We start from the raw sequence: 17517 nt of genomic DNA on the forward strand, positions 1-17517 counted from the left end.
TTCTGGCACATGCAAATATATAAGGTTATAAGGAAAACAGGAAATTAAGTTTGCAGATTGAATTAAGGTTGATAATCAGATGATTTTAAAATAGCAAAATAATGCTGAATTGTCCAGGTAAACCAAATGTAACCACAAAAATTCTTAAAAGAGGAAGAGGGAGGTAGAAGAGAGCTAGAAAGATAAAAGCATTAGAAGGATTCAGTCCTGTAGTGCTGGCTTTGAAGCTGGAGGAAAAGTTCAATAATTTCGGTAGTCTCTCTAAGATAAAAAGGGAAGGAAACACAGCCCTACCAAAACTTGACTTTAGCCCTGTGAAGCTCATTTCAGATTTCTGACCTTGAGATTTGTTAGATAATAAATTTGTGTTATATGAAGTCACATTTTTTGTAGTAATCTGTTACAGCAGCAATAGGAACTCATACACTATGTTAATAGTTCAAGAAAAGTCATAGGTCATCCAAACAATGTATTAGGTTTTGAGCATAATTAAAAGGAACATAGACACATACAAAACTACATATATGCACACTTAGTCATTCACATTTCTGTTCATAATATTCCTCATCTAATTTGATATTGTTATCAGAATCCAAAGAGGAACTGGGGCAGCATAAGTTTGATTGCTGTTTCTATGACTTGAGAGATCCTTGAATGTCCACCTAGTATTGTTTGAATTGCCTGGAATAAAAATCCAATTGTGCAAATGGAGAGAGAAAAACTTGTTAACTCTGACAAAGAAGATGCTTTGAGAAGAAAGGTGTTCTTTTGTTGACAAAGTTAATAATTTGCAGATTCATGATACTGGGCATAAAATATGCACAGGTATAAATAGATGTAAACAAAAAAGTGAAAAGTAATTTGAGACTGTTGGGTGAGAGCCCATTAATTAAATCCACGTCTAGGACCACTGCAAATAGAGCTAAACCACACTCTGGCAACCAAGGATGCTTAGAGAGGCAGAAATACCCATAATCTTCATGAGGCCCATTACCCAAATCACTCTAAACAAACATCTAACCCAAGCAGAACCATGATTACTATGTAAATAGAGTCTTAAACTACTGCAAACTAAGTAAATTTTCAATGTAAAAGCAGGGTCTTTGTTCTCCACCAGCAACTTCAGCAGAGTCCTCTAGCCCCATTCCCACTAGATCAGTTCTCAAAGCCCAATGTGAAATTTTCCTATATGAAAATTTTGGAGGTGACATAGATCTTCAGGATTTCAATGATAGCTTAATTTCCTTTTAATAATCACAAAGTAAATAATCACAAAGTAAAAGAAATAATCACAAAATAATCACAAAGTAAAAGACTCTGGCTAGAATATTCACCTAGCCAGAGTCATCTTCCCAAATTGTGTATCGAAGCAAGAGTGAGATGCCAAGAACTTGAGAACAAAATTAACAAGGTTATTGCCATGATTTGAACAACCTTCTAAAAGCATGTGTTAGAAACTTAATTCCCAATGTGATACAACGTTATTGGGGGAGGGGGGGTAGCCTAATGAGAGATGATTAGGCCATGGGAGCAGAGTAAGTGGATGAAGGCCATTGTTATAGGAGTGAGCTCATTATAAGAGGGAGTGTTTGCTCTACCCAGTCTCTCTCTGACTTCTGCCATGTGATGATAAAGCAAGAAAGTGCCAGAAACTTGACCTTGGACTTCCCAACCTCTAGAACTGAAAGCAGTAAATTTCTTTTCATTAAAAATTATGTAGTCTTAGGTATTCTACAAAATAGGTAGTAAAACAAACTATTGCCTTCCGAGAGAAAAATAAAATCAGTACACAGTGATTCAAAGCTGATTTAATATAAGGTTACCTTAAAAATTAAAAACTCAGCCTGGCAAGCCTTGGTTATAGGTAGGATTTAAGGTAGTAGTATATTCAAAGAAATATATATTAATCAGAAAGGGACTTTGGGGAAGAATTATTATAAAAAAAATCAAATTCTGACTGTATTCTTCCACTATCCAAAAGAGAGGGTATTTTGGCTCATGAAGAATGTTTCATCTATGTGCAGGTTTACATCTGTGAAGAATCAGGGCTGCATTCACCCAGCATTTTTTGGTCCAACCAGACATATCAGCTAGCTCCCCTGGATCTGAATATATGTTTACCAAGTAATTTTTGATCGAAGTTGACTATATAGGAAAAATGCACTAATCAGCAACCAAGAGCACTTTATCTAAAATGGTTATGTTCTCATCATAGATTTCCATGTTGTTCTATACATAATCTTTCCACCTCATTAATACTTACCCTATAAGAACTCTAGGAACTGTGGGTTCTTAGAAGGAGGAAATTGGCCAAGCCAGTTGAATGGAAGTCATTATGATTTCCACCAGTGCATTAATCTCACCCATGATGTGCGTAAACAGCTGGGATTATTTCAGAATCTTCCAGAATTCTCTGGGATAGTGTTTTCATTCCACTAAAGTTACCTTGTTCTGAGCTAGTTACAAAGCTGCAAACTTGCTGCCACTAAAGATCTTTTCTCTGTGGAAACCCCAAGTCTTGCTCTTCCCAAACATCTCATTCTCCTGTGTGCTGAGAAGCATGCAGAAGTATGTAAGGAAAGGGAGACTTATGCAAGAAAATTAAAACACAAGAAAGAATGGGCCAGAAATTGAAAAAGAGAGTTCGTCTCATGAAGAAGCAGAGCCTTCATTTCTATTCCAGTTTAGCATGTGAAATAATCTTGTGGCCTAAGGAACCACTGGCATCAGTAAGGATAAAATTTAATGTGTGTCCTGGCTACTAAAGATACTAGTACTCATGACTCTTTTTACTTTTAATTAAATTATTTCACAACAATGATGTCTAAATATGTATATACATAAAGCTAGGTATAATTTCCGTATGCTCACACAACTACTAACTTATAGAACCAATATAAATCAAATTAACTTAACATGACAGATAATGTTACTTTGCTAAAAAAAAAAAAAATCACTTTATTCTATGACAGTGGTATTGAGCCTGAGAATGAATATCTTCTGTTTGGCAGCCTGTGCTCCTATGCACTGGGAAAGAACTTGATGTTCCCAACACAGCTCTTTAAGTTAATATGAACCTTTGTTCACAGCGTGCATCATGATGCCCTTGGCCTTCATGAACATATTCATGCTTTTCTCTGTTCTTTTCCTTCCCACTTGAGGCCAATAAACATAAAAGCTAATTCTAATACAAAAATAGTGTGGCAGCACCAACGTAGCCTTTTGATGACCCAGAATATATTTATATTAATGTTTAAAAATTAAACACAACTTTTTAAATTACCAAGGTGAACTTATAAGCTCTAGTTTGAGTAACTAAGTGGAATCAAGTCCCTTGACTATACTTTAACTCCCTTCTTACAATGGCTATGAAACTCGTTGAGTTGTAAAATCAATGTTTCCTCTCTGATCTTGGTTCACAAAATAGTTGTGGTCATCTTACACGCTTTTCATTAGCTTTGTGGTGCATTTCTATTTTAGCAAGCGTACAGAAGTTGTCTAGGGGGATATTCACCTAGCCAGAGCCATCTTCCCAAGAAAAGAATGAAATCTGAGTTCTAGTGTCTGTTCCGCAGTTAAAAATGAGCAATAGTGTTATGGTTTGGATGTGAGTTGTCCCCCAGAAGCTCACAGGTGAGACAATGCTAGAAGATTCAGAGAAGAAATGATTGGGTTTTGAGGGTGTTAACCGAATCAGTGAATTAATCATCCTGATGGGATTAGCAGTTGTGGCTGGAGAAGGTGGGTCACTATGGGCATGGCTTTGGGTATATATGTATCTGGCAAGTGGAGGCTTCTTTCTCTGCTTCCTGATCATCACGTGAGCTGCTTCCCTCTACCGAACTCTTCTGCCTTGATGTTCTGCCCCATCTCAAGCCCTGAAAAATGAAGCCTGCTGTCTGTGGACTGAGACTTCTGAAACTGTGAGCCCCCAAATAAACTTTTCCTCCTCTATAAATGTTCTGGTTGGGCCTTTTAGTCACAGCAGCAAAAATCTGACTAAAACAAATAGCTTATTCTTAATGGAGCCAAATGGTGGAGAGGACTGGAAAAACTCTCCAAACTGTTTCTTTTCCCCTGCTCACATCTGCTAGAGAAGAATTTACACCTCCCTTTGCCTTTTACTCCGTTTTTACCCTTCCTTGGGAATGTGAAGTATACTTTTATGGTGGAAGGATATTTAAAATACTTTAAAGTGTTATGAATTTGACACAATGGTCCTAATGGGTTCTGGCATATCAGTTCTGCATCTAATCAAATAATTTGGGAGCAGAGGGAGGGTGCTGACACTTCTCTCAGAGGCCAGCGAACTCTGTCTCCCCAAATGCCCGCTGATTTAAAATGCAACCTCACTATACATAAATTTCCATATAAATGCAAGTCCACCAGCCACACTAATCTATCAATCTATTCCCAGGAGCAGTTAACTGCTTTAAATTCTACCAACAAATAGGAACCTCTGGATCTGAACTCCTTATCTCTCAATTTTTCTTTAGGAATTTCTTTTTTTTTTCCCCTTTTGTCTTTGTATTCTGCATCTTTTGGAGTTTTCTCATCTTCAACTTTCAGATCTATAATTTGGTTTTCAAGCCTTCTGCTGAAAAAAAAATTAACAATCATGATTTTTATCTCTAAGAACTGTTTCTTATTCTTCCTCTTTTGTTGCAGCCTGTTCTTAATTTGAGGCTGCAGTACTCTCTTAAATTTCTCTAAGAATAATAGAGTGTTCTTAACGTTCCCCTTTGTTTCATGGGTCACTGATTCTGCTTTTGCTCTCCATCTCTAACTTTTTTTGTTTGTTTGTTTTGCTGCTATTTTGCCTCAAATGTCTAGATATTCTTGGTGGTCTCCATTAATCTTACCTAATGTTCCTTCTATCATCCATAAGATCTTCCAATTTCTATTCCTTATGGCATCCTCTCTCATTTTTTAAACATTATTATGGATGTATTGAATTTAAAGTATCTTCCTTCTGATTCATTGAGGATTTGGGAAGAAGATTCAGTTCACTATTCTGCATAATTCATTGAATTATTTTTAAAACAAAATTCAGGGCTTTTTTTATAAACAGTGTTGTAAGAAAACATGGATATTTTACACATCATACAAGGGTATACTTTCTTCCAGATGTTCACAGGTCTGAAATAGTCATCTTTTTCATAAGCTAAATGTCTCTACATATGTATGCTTCATTCTAACTTTATGCTGCTTTACTGATCTATTCATCTTTTACTATGTCAGTAACACACTGTCTTTAATTAATTAGGGATTTTTTTTGTTTAGTAATCAGTATATTAACAAACATTTCAAGAATTGCTTAAATTCTGATACCCAGATTTAAGCATGTGAACATATGATAACTTTAAAACAGACAGTTAAAGCTAATCATCATATTTACTAGACAAGTAAGCCTATAACATACTTAAGGAACACCTTCCTTCCTATATTATACATGTAAACTACTTTTCCATGTATTGGTTTCTTCATTTTAATTTCTATGTCATCAGGCTGTGGAATTTACTACAAGAGCTTATCATGGTCCAAAGAGAAGGGAAAATTAATGTAACCAGGACTGGTCAACACAGTTTTATATTTATGTGTGTGTGTGTGTGTGTGTGTGTGTGTGTGTGTGTGTGTATTAAAGATGGTACAACAGAAGAGAATGAAATTCTACAAAAGAAGCAGCATGTAATGATAAACCCCTTCTTTTGAAAGGTACATTTCTTTCACTGATACCAGAAGTGAAATTATACATTATACCTCCTTCAAGTAAGTTGAGGCAATAGAATGCAGAGGCATCACAATGAGTCCCACTTAATACAAATAACTAGACAAAACAACACTCCTCTACAAATTAAATTTTCTTTTTATTTTTTTAAAGAGAGAGAGAGAATTTTTTTAATATTTATTTTTTAGTTTTCAGTGGACACAACATCTTTATTTTACTTTTACGTGATGCAGAGGATCAAACCCAGCGCCCCACGCATGCCAAGCAAGCACGCTACCTCTTGAGCCACATCCCCACCCCAAGTTTTCTTTTTCTTATTGCCAGTTAAATACAGAGCTTTAATTTTATAGCTTAACAATGAAGAATCATACACTGAAATCAACACATATACCTAGTATTTCAGTCCAAGTTTGTCCACATACATAGTTGAAATCACAAGGTTTGGCCTAATAACATGCTAGGAGAACTTTTTAAAAGTAGTTTTTACAAGTATTAAACAACTTTTTGCATACTGAAGTCATCATATATACAGGACAAAGTTAGAGCTTTTATATTTGCATTTATTCTTCATTTAACTTTTAAAACACTACTATAATTGAATATTAAAACAAAACAATAGGATATAATGAACATATTATGATTATAGTCCTTCACTCATTCACTACTCCATATAAAATGTCTGCAGGTAGTGTTATTGAGTGGCCCATTAAAAGGTTTGACACTGAACACTACCTCTGGGATGATGTTCATAATCCTCACATGCTTCTCCATTATAATGGTGCAATCTTTCCTGATTTGGATCAAAGGCCATTAGTTCTACCTAATCTATTTCATCAGTCTCTTCTACTTCCTTCTATTCAGGTGGGAATTTTTTCATCAAAGAGGGTTTGTCAGGAGAGAGAAAGCCATTTTCAGAAGAGTTTACCTAAACTTGATGATTAGGTGACTCTTTTCATATGGTCTATGATAAATTGGCATACCTTCATTTAGCACACACTTTGTATCTCCATGCTTGACAATCTGACCCAGATAAGAGGTGTTGACTGTGGTTCGATTGTCAAGAGTGGATACTGACTTCTGGAAGCCACATAATGCTTCCACCAGCTGTATGTCCATACACATGAAAAGAAGTCCATACACGACTCATAGAGTAAAAATAACATGGTCCTTCTGATCTAACACAATGATAATATTTTCTGGTTCCAGTCCTGGCTCTTGGTCTCCTTCACCATGGAATGTTATCTTCTGACCATCTTTCATGCCATTGTCAATTTGAAATTCTAGAAGCTTTTTCTCTCAAACTATTTTCCTTTCATCTCAGCTTTTACATCTATTTTTAGGATTGATCCTTTCCCCATGGCCCTGGCACTCCATGCACTCAGACTGAATTTGCTGAACCATTCGGGGGCCTATCAGATACGTTCACATTTGCATTCCAGTAATAGGGAGTTGGGACAGCACTCGACTGCTCCTTTCTTACTACCTTGGCCTTCACATTTGTCACAAATCACATGCTTTTGCAGAATCAGTTTTTTCATTGCACCATTGTATAAATCTTCTAACACTACTGAGAGCTGACGCACAATGTTTTTACCTCTCCTTTTTCTCTGCATCCTTCCTCCTCCTCCAAAAAAAACATACCAAAGATGTCCATGGGGGAGATAAAACACCCGCTCCACCTTCCTTAATTGCTTGTTCTCCTCCTTTGTCATATAATTCCCTTTTCTTGGCATCAGAGAGAACTTCATAAGCTTGAGAAATCTGTTTAAACTTTTCTCCTTCTTTTGGATTCTTATCAGGGTGGTACTTCAAGGCCAGTCTCCTGTAAGCCTTTTTCAATTCTTCCTGGGTGGCATTGGGTTTGACCCCCAAAACCACCTAGTAAGTGGTTTCTTTCACCATTTTCTACTGCTGGTGAGCGGGCCGATGTGGGAAAGTGGAAAGGAGCTCATAACTGTGCAGCTTGGACAGCTGCCGCTCCTCCACCTCTCACTGAGTGTTCTGGAAAGTTCTGCTAATTACTGTTTTAATTACTCTAATTTGCCCAACTGAGATCCACTTGTAAATTGGAAGGGATTATGGGGGGAAAGAGCAATATTACAGACCTATAGCAAATCTTGAAATTTCTTTTCCTCCATACAAATTCTTGATAAGCAGAAAAACAAGTGGTTCCATAGACTTACAACATTTCTTCAACAATGATGATAACCTGTATTTTGTCACAAATTATATAAAATATGTAATGTCATAATTGCTTATTTAATGATTCATATCTTCATTTTATGGAAGAACTAAAGCCTGGAAATTTAAGTGATATAATCAAGGGTACCTAACTAGCAAGTGACAGGATTTGAACTTAGTCTGACTCCAGATCTCAGATTCTCTCTGCTACACAATAAGTGCCACTATGCAATCATGCAGTGGTAATTCTTTGTTTATGAGAATGTCCTTTGTTAACAGTTTGCCCTGTTTCTAATGAATTAGAAAACAAGTCCATTGCTGATGGTTTACTTGTGGAAGGCTGACCTGTGTCTTTTCTGACAATATATGCAGAGCAAGGTAATTCAATCACTGTGTAGACCTCAATGGCAATGGATTCAGCTTACTGATGGTTGGTCCTTATTTCTCATCTCAGAAGGCCACAATGCCCATAGACTTAGTTTGCCAACTTTCTTCTACTCTTTACTATACCTACATCATAAGCTGAAAGCTTTAAAAAAGAATTTTTAAACATAGATACTTAATGAATATAATTATGCAAAAAGCACATGGGTCAAAGACAGAAGAAAAATATAGAAATAAAAATTCTTATATTAATAAAGCAATATTATAGAAAAGAACTTTAAGAATCTATGTCAGTATGCTTGTCTTTACAATTTAAAAAGTAAGAAAATATCTCTCAATTTATTTAAATATTAAATATCATGAAAATGGCATCTGGATTTAAAAATAAGCAAAGATTCTCCAATAAAGTATATTTTGACTTGTCATAAGAGTTTCACTTCCCCTTTTGTCTACCCTCTAAGGCCTAAGAATATGCAGAATGACCACAAGGAGAGAATTGAGGAACAAAGGGGGCTGGGCAGATAGAAACTGTGAGTGTACAGATACTATAAAAGTAAACAAAAGAAAGAATCAGAGAAGAGAGTGAAAAGAAAACAAATCTTTTCTGCTTTCAACTGCTCCAAAAGAGAATGGTCGTAAAATAAGAAGAAAAACTGCTTGAAGTAAATATGAAGACCTAGGAGGGGTAGAAAAGGAGGAGGGAAACATTAGCTAGAGATTTAAAAAATAAATAAGTAAATAACGGGAAATGAAAGTATTAAAAAACAAACAGGAAGTGCATCTGAGAAGCTGAAGAGGAAAGAATAACAAATGAGCTTAAGAAATATGTTGATTAAACACAAACTTGAGCAATTTCACATACATCTATCCAGCTGCTGCAAATGTGGAACATGCCCCATTTCTAAATGTCCACCTCAAACCGAAAACCAACATTAAGCTTGTTCAACTCCAAACTCCTGTTTCTTGTCCCTTCCTCATTCCCAAATGTCTTCACAAGTTTGAAACCAAAAGATACTTATGGTGATATAATTTGGTTACAAAGACTTGAAGGGTGGGAAATTATAGCTGGATCATTGAAACCCAGGTCCCAGAAGACCAAGATCTCAGACTGATCAAACCCTAAAATAGGGTCTGGGTATGTGGCTCAAGTGGTGGTCCGCTTGCCTGACATGCACTGGGCGCTGGGTTCCATCTTCAACACCATTAAAAATAAAATAAAGATATTGTGTCCACCTAAAACTAAAAAAGAAATATTTTTTTAAAACTAAAAATAGTTACCTAAAACCTGGAAACAAGACAAGACCACCATCAGCCCTTTCATTCTCTTTATCAGTGCATTTTCTAAACAATCTTGCTGTTAGCCATCTGATTGTCTTGGACTGTGATTTAGTTTGACTTTCTATTTATTATTTATAAGGGCTCAGACTCTATGTAAAGCTATGTTAACTTGAAGAAGATGGACATGTTATAAGGTATCTTTGTCTAGTGAAGATAAATGTAATTGCCCAATAAAAGTGATAACCTGAGGGGTTATCATTTTATTAGCCTCCTTGGGACATTAACAATTTTATATGAAACTTAACTTCATTTTAGCATTCTTTCTTTCGTGAACTACATACACTTCTTTCTTTCAAAGTCTCCTTTAACATCCAGCTGCTTTCCTCCTTGGTGATGTAAATAAATCTTTGACATGTGCTCAACATACATTTGTGTATGTTTTCAAATGTTTAAAAGGTATGCTTTGACAATATTTATAATAATATATATTTAGCAATATCTTACTATGTACCAAGAATTGTATTAAATACTTTGTGCACATTATTTTATTTAATGCTTAAAACTACCCTGTGAGTTTAGGTAAACTGAGGCCCAGAGTAGATAAGTGATATTTCAAGATCATCTATGAGTAAGAAGGATTATAACATTCTGCATATATTTAGTAAGAATCTTGTCAAGCTGTATTTTTCTGCTTAAGTACAAAAGTAATGACTGCCATGGGCAGGGATCTAGCAATAACAGGAGGTCTTGGAAAATCATAGAAGCTAGAAGTTGGGTGCTAATGATGGAAGGCAGTTGGTAGAATGGGTGAAGCTGTCCAATAACTAATTTGTGCCCATCTTGCAAAAGTATGGGGGTTGGAGGGCAGTTCTCATTATCTCCATTTATAGATGAGAAGACTAAATTCAGAGAGAACAGGTTACTCTTCCCAGGTCCTCCACTAATAAGACATTGAACAAGGACATGAGAGCCCATCACCAGATCCCAAGCCCAGTGCATTTTCTGAAGCTCCCTCTGCTTCTGAACAGATGGTCAGCAAGTTCAGCCTCATTTGTTCCACTTCTTAGTTCCAAACTATGGTTACAGCTGCCATTATTTTCCCTTTGTCCTGGATCTATTTGGCTTTGAGATTTTTATCTTCCTGCTTTTGTCTTTGACATAATGATCAGGCAACATTTAATTTGGTCTCTGGTTCTCATTTATTTTTCTGGCACTGGTCCCAGGGATCAACTCAAAGGAAAAACACACAGTCATAAGATATCAACGGCCTGATTTCTATCAGGCTGTCTGACACAAGCGTTCACCTCTCTTTCCTAACTGTCATCCGCCTGCCCCAACAGCACGGCATATGGACCCAACCTTTGTAGATATGCTATCCACTTGCCTGCAATATGAGTTTTACACCATGGAATGAGGTACAGCTCGTGATAATAATTAAACAGATGGACTGCTCTAAACAGTAAGCACAGCAAGAATTCTATTAGACAACAACACCTTCTTGCACACTTTTGGACAAGGGGCCTTAGAGTTTAGAAATGAAGAAAAGGATAAAATTTGTCCAACATCTGCATTTGGGGTTTCAGCATCAACTCCATGATACCTCCATTCAGGACTCAACATGACTGTATTTGCAATTAATTCAAAACCCAACAAACCTATAAGTTCTGTCACACTAAGATACTCAACCAAATTCTTTCCAAAAGCACCTCACCAAGTTTTCACTAGGATCCTGGCCATGTAACTTTTCTTCTCTGAAGTTCAATGCCTCAGAGTGAAGATTTTGCATTTACAAGTCCCCTCCAGATCCAATTCCCTTTGATTTTGTGTTACATCTAGGTTGATCTAAATTCTTGCCAATGAGAAGGAAGAGAATTAAATACTTTGTTATGTCGCTCATATTCTTCAGCTGGTATTAATCATTCACTCAAGATTTCTCTTATAAAGAAAGAAGGCTATAATAAAGCAGAAGAACAAAGAAGAAGAGAGTATAGTGGAAAATGGATGAACTGAGAAAATTTATGGAACACCTACTATATTTTCACCATTGTGTTAAGAACTTTTACAAAGGTAGCCTTATTTAATTTTTCACAAAAACTCCAAGAAGAAGCTATTATTGTCTCAATATTTAAAAAAAAGTTACCCTGGGAATCAGAAAGCAAGCAACTTTTAGCTTTCCTCAAGTCATTTAGCTAATAAGTGGAAGCCTCACACTTCAAACCCAAATTTGTCTGATGTCAAAGCTCTATATTCTATCTCATGAGAATATATTGAAGTAAATGATGATAAATATTGTCTTGATAGTTAACTATCTTCAAAAATCTAAAAGGAATTTTAATCAATATGGTAGATTCTCATTGGGTTCCCACTATGAGCCACATACTGTTGTAGGCATTGGGTTTACTTCACTATAAAAAAGATTTAATATCCCTCCCCTCATAGAGTTCACTGTCTAGTGGAAAAGACAAACTAAGTAAGAAATTGAAGGTTTTATAAAAAGAAAGGAGATCTGAGAACACAGAGGAAGAGGCTCAAAACTAGCTCTAGGGACTAAGAAAAGGATTATTAAGGAAATGATACTTGAACTAATATGTGAAGCCTGAAGACTTAACTAGACAGATATATGAGAGATGCCACTGTGGGGAGTGGGAACAGCATGTATAAAGGCTTGGAGGTAAGAAAGCAGTAAATTAAAATAACTCCCATGTTAAATTTATATGAAAATCATTTGAATTTGAAGAATGTGAATATGTGCCATGTGTGCAAGCCCACTTTCACATATAAACTGAATTTTTTTTAAACTGGCCATATCCCATGTGTGGTGGTACATACATATAGTCCTAACTACTTGAGAGGGTGAAAAGAAAGGATCACTTGAGCCCCAGGAATTCCATACAAGCCTGGGAAACATAGCAAGACACTCATTTAAAAAATAAAAATAAAAATCTGGCCATAGGGAAAAGAGCAGTCTACTTCAAAGTACAATTATAATATCTGCATCTAAGGCAGGAAAGCATAGCCTATAATGAAGAGATAAACCAATTAAAATCAATACAAAATGACATAAAGACATTAAAAATATGATAACTGTATTCTACATTTTCAGAATTTAAGTTGAAACTAATTTTTAAATACTTGTTAAACTTTTAGAAATGAAAACTTCAATTTCTGAGATTAAAAAAATATGATGGATTGGACTAAGACCAGATTAGACATTGCAGAAGGAAAGAAGAGTGAACTGGAAGATAACACTAGAAACAATACAAAATGAAGCACATAAAATTGAACAGAGCATCACTAAACCGTGGTTCCATTTCAAATGATCTAATTTGGGTAATTCTAATTTTTGAAAGAGAAGATGGGTGGAGAGAGAAAAACAATTTAAAAATAATGACCAGGAATTTTTCAAATTTGATGACAACTATAAATTTAAAAAAAAAAGCTCCAAAAAAGCCTCTGGCACAAGAAACATAAAGAAAAGAAGAAGAAGAAACCCAGGCACACCATAAGCAAACTGCTTAAACTCAGTAACAAACAGAAAAGTTCAAAGGAAGCCAAAATTTAAAAATATACAAAGGAAAAATAAGAACGACATCAGATTTCTCATTGGAAAACATGAATGCGGGAAGACAGTGGAATAATACCTTCAAAATCTCCAAAATAAAAGAAACTATCAATCTTGATTTCTATACCAAGCAAAATTATCATTAGAAAATGAAGTTGAAGTAAAGATGTATTCACACATACAGAAGCTGAATATTCATCCTGTCACTCAAAACTCAATTTACAGAAAATCAAATCAGATGGAAATCATAAGAGAAGGAAGAACAGCAAGAATAGTTATTACATGTATAAACACTTTTTGCTAATTCTATAACTTCTTTAAAAGATTTGTCATAAGGCTTTGGCTCAAAAAATTATGGCGATTGGGAAGTGCAAAATTTGCACTGTGGGCTGGCTGGCTTGAGACCCAAAATATAGTGGGTTTCCAGTCCAAAGGCTGGCAGTCAAAGACAGGTGCCAGCCAATGGTCCACATAGGTCTGAAAGCACTCTGCTGGAGAACTTTCTCTCACATGCAAAGCTGTTCTTTTTAGGCCTTGAACTGATTGAATGAAGACCACCCATATTCTGAAGAATAATTTATTTAACCCAAAGATTACCAATTTAAATATTAATCTCTTTCAAAAACACCTTTAAAACTGGCACTTAAATTGACCATCAAAAAGAACAAACAAAAACAATAAGGTCAATAAGTGAAATATAAAATAGATTTTGTAGAAATCAATAAGGTGATAAATGTCTAGACAGATTGATTATTAAAAAAGAGAGACTATAAATATTATCATAATCAGGAATGAAATAGATGACATCATCACAGATTTTTACAAATATTAAAAAGATGATAAGGGAATATTGTGAATAACTTTATACCAATAAATTTTACAATTTAGATGAAATGGGAAAATTCCTCAAAAGACACAAACCACCAAAAGTAACTCTCAAGAAATATGACCATATATTTTAAAAAGTGAATATGTGGTAAAATAAGCAAAAATCGAAAAGCAAAATCTTCTGAGAGAGAGAATTTTGGGCCCAGATGATCTCACCAATGAATTCTATTAATGAGAAAGAAATAATACCAATTTGACATAAATTATCATAGAAGAAAGTTGCACTTCAACATGTGTTTGTCCTTGTTTTTACTATTCTCACTCCCTCAAGTAGCACTATCTCCTTCTGTAAGACTTGGGTCACGTGCTCTTATTTTTTCCCCTCCCTCTTCTCTTCATCTTGATTTCCCATGAAAAAATCCCAAAAGAACTGCCTGGCAACTTGAAGGATTGGGAAGAGAAAGTGATCAGAAAGACAATATTGCCAGGCATGATGGCACACAGTGTAATCCCAGTGGCTCAGGATGCTAAGGCATGATGATAGCAAGTTCAAAGCCAGTCTCGGCAATTTAGTGAGGCACTTAGCAACTCAATTAATTAATTAATTAATTGATAACTCAATTAATGTCTCTAACAATACATTAAAAAAGAAAAAAAATTGAGGATGTGGGTCAGTGGTTAATCTCCAGTACCAAAAACAAAACAAACAAACAAACAAAATGTTGCAATCTCCTTCAGATAGTCAGAAAGCAGTACAAGGCTACAAACCCACTAGGAATTTATTTTCTATCATATAAGATTACAACTACTGTCAGGTGACACTTTATGACTTTTTAACTTTGTAATTGCATCATTTGGTTCACAAATGCTGGGTATTATAGTATATCCTCTGAGCACTGTTTCAACTGTTAAGAGGAGATAAATAAAAGCCAGCAAAGCAGAATGGATTTCACAGAGGAAGTGGATTAGAGTTGGATTTGGCATGAAGTGGCATTGAGAATGAGCATGGGGAGTGAGATGAGGGCTCCCAGAAGCACAAACCTACCAACACAGGAATAAGCAGATTCAGAGGTGGACACCAACAGGTGCTAGGTTATGTGACAGTGCAGTGTTCTACAAATAAATAAATAAATAAATAAATAAGGTTCTGGGGTTCATTTTTCACTCTGGCTGGAGCTGAAGGACCTGGTAAGTTTTATCTTAGAAATAAGGCCACATGTCTTTGATATTTCGGTTTCTTCTAAATTTGTTCTCATTTTAGAAAACTAAAACTAGCTCCAACCCCATTCCCTTTCACCTAGAAAAATAATAATGGAATACTTACCTAGACTAGCCATATGGACATTATATAGAAATAATAGTTAAAAATAGCTGGAAAAGCTACTTTGGGATATAACAATAATGTTAAGTGGCTTTCCCTGCTTTTCTTCTTCTTTTTCAATCATTTCCATGTCAACACTGACACCGTGAATAAACTGCTCTTTGGGATTGTTGAAGAGAACTACAATCAACAGAAATACCCCTGTCTCCCTGACATGTACTTTTGAATATCAGCAGCCTTTTAAAATATTTTTTTAATCTCATTTATTGCTGACAGGTTATCAGTAAGTATGTAAAGTCTTCATTGGCTGACATTTTTACAGTTCCTTTTCCAATAAATCAAAAACTATTTTCATAAACCATAACCCATTTTTTCCCAAATGGCCTTGATGTTATTACTTTCCTTCCCTTTCTCTTGCCCTCTGATTTCTTATCCAGTAAATCTCACAACCCACTTCCTACTTGGGACTTCAATATTTATTTCTTAAATATTTATCTTTTTATTTTTATGACTCTATTGCTTTCTTTTACATAGCTTAATCACTTGTTGTTTCATAACTTTTCTGCTAAATGGGAAAAATTATGTCAAAGTTTCATTTTTGTCATCAGTGAGTGCTTTCTTCTTTCATCTCACAATGACAGCTTATGTTGTTTTGTTTTGTTGTCATCCATAGAGCAGAAATTGGACCTTCTAGAAAAAATAGCAAAGAAGAAATGTCTTAGAATTTTGGAGGAGAGAACTGTAACCAGCAGTTTTAACAACCTGTGCTGCAAGGAAAGGTTCCAGGATACAGTGACATCATCCTGGGACCTGCACCTAGCAAGTTACCTGTGGCCTGAGACCACCAACTTTCCTGGATGATGCTGACCCAGAAGGAGACAATTTCATGAGTGTAGGCAGTTGAACCAAGGTCAAGAGAATATAAATAAATTACACCAGACTGAATAAAATCAATGAGGAAAACCTACCTGTGGTGATTTGCTTTAAAATATTGTTGGTAGTGTTTATTTTTTATGATTTCTCTTTTCTTTTTGGTGTATTCCAAATGTTCAGGTTATCAGATTATCATGTGTGTACTAAAAGGAAATATTCTTTGAATGTTTTCTTATCCACACTGACCCTTAGGAATCAAGTAGAACTATCCTACAGGAAATCTTATTGTAAATTATGAACTAATAATCATCAGGACAACTTAAGGATGACAATGACTCTGCTCCTTTTAATCGAGAAGAATGCTTTTATGTTGGATTAAGTTTAGAAAAATCACAACTGACCTCTAATAAAAAGAAAGATGCATAAGATTGAAAAGGTAAAACACTCCTAACTTCAGATTCTATAGTTTCTAATTATAATTCATCTATAAATAAGCAAACTACATTTACTAAAATTATCTCTAGCATAATCTTTGATGGTTCTACAGAAAATATGTAAGATACTATTTGCCTTATTTTTATAAGTATTTAGAACATTGAACATATAGTATTATAACCACCTGAATTGAAACTCTTAACATTTAATGAAAATGTAATTATTTACCCAGAACTTCTAGGAATCAGTCCTATTTTAAGATCTAACTGGTCAGATCAACTGTGCAACCAAAGCTATGCTGGTAATGCCATATTGGAAAAAAAAATTCCCTTTAATTGGGTAGGAAGGGCCCACCATTAAGGGGCAAAGGTTGTGTTTTATGTGGAGTTAATACTTGCATAGCCCTTGCAGGAAGACTTCAGCTGGTAGTAAAGAAAGTCACTTCTTGGCAAGCCAGGAACCTCAATGGATTGGGGAAACTTGCAGAGGGCAGAATTCTTGCAGTTATTGTGCTGCATCTAAAACTTGGAGGAGATTAGGTTCTTAAAGATTAGGTTTCTTATTCACAGAATGGATAAGCTAATAAGAGTAGTAAGAAAGAAATCTCTGAAATGATTAAGGTTATTGAAAATACAGACCTAGATTCTCAGGTTCTTTACATAATCTCCAGATAGAAAGTAATTAAGTGAACTTCTCTTTAGTTTTGCTGACAATACAACAAAAAATGTTCTTGCTGCACTTATGTAAATGAATCAGGACAAATGGAATAGAACCTATACAATATAATGACAGATCTGAGACCAAACAGGTTCAGATAATAATTTAGTGCAAAAACACGTAAGATCAGCTCTCTGTGTATAAGGATATGTGCACACATGCTTAATGAAGAATAATATTCAGTTTACTTGTGAAAGTGGAGACAATATT

General features: G+C 35.3%; 1 protein-coding gene and 1 pseudogene across 2 annotated transcripts in view; one reads left to right on the top strand and one right to left on the bottom strand.

Moving 5' to 3' along the window:
• LOC144377167 (uncharacterized) overlaps window positions 1-16258 on the top strand; it is a 309888-nt gene extending 293630 nt beyond the window's left edge. For both annotated transcript variants that reach the window (XM_078046892.1, XM_078046891.1), the window contains exon 4: window positions 15956-16258. In XM_078046892.1, coding sequence (XP_077903018.1) covers window positions 15956-16143 — 188 coding nt within the window. In that variant the 3' untranslated portion in view covers window positions 16144-16258. The remainder of the gene's footprint in view (window positions 1-15955) is intronic.
• Window positions 6419-7645, bottom strand: LOC101963357 (dnaJ homolog subfamily A member 1 pseudogene; annotated as a pseudogene).
• Window positions 16259-17517: the final 1259 nt, after the last annotated feature.

The sequence above is a fragment of the Ictidomys tridecemlineatus genome, chromosome 4 (genome assembly GCF_052094955.1).
Source record: "Ictidomys tridecemlineatus isolate mIctTri1 chromosome 4, mIctTri1.hap1, whole genome shotgun sequence".
Taxonomy (NCBI): Eukaryota; Metazoa; Chordata; class Mammalia; order Rodentia; family Sciuridae; genus Ictidomys; species Ictidomys tridecemlineatus.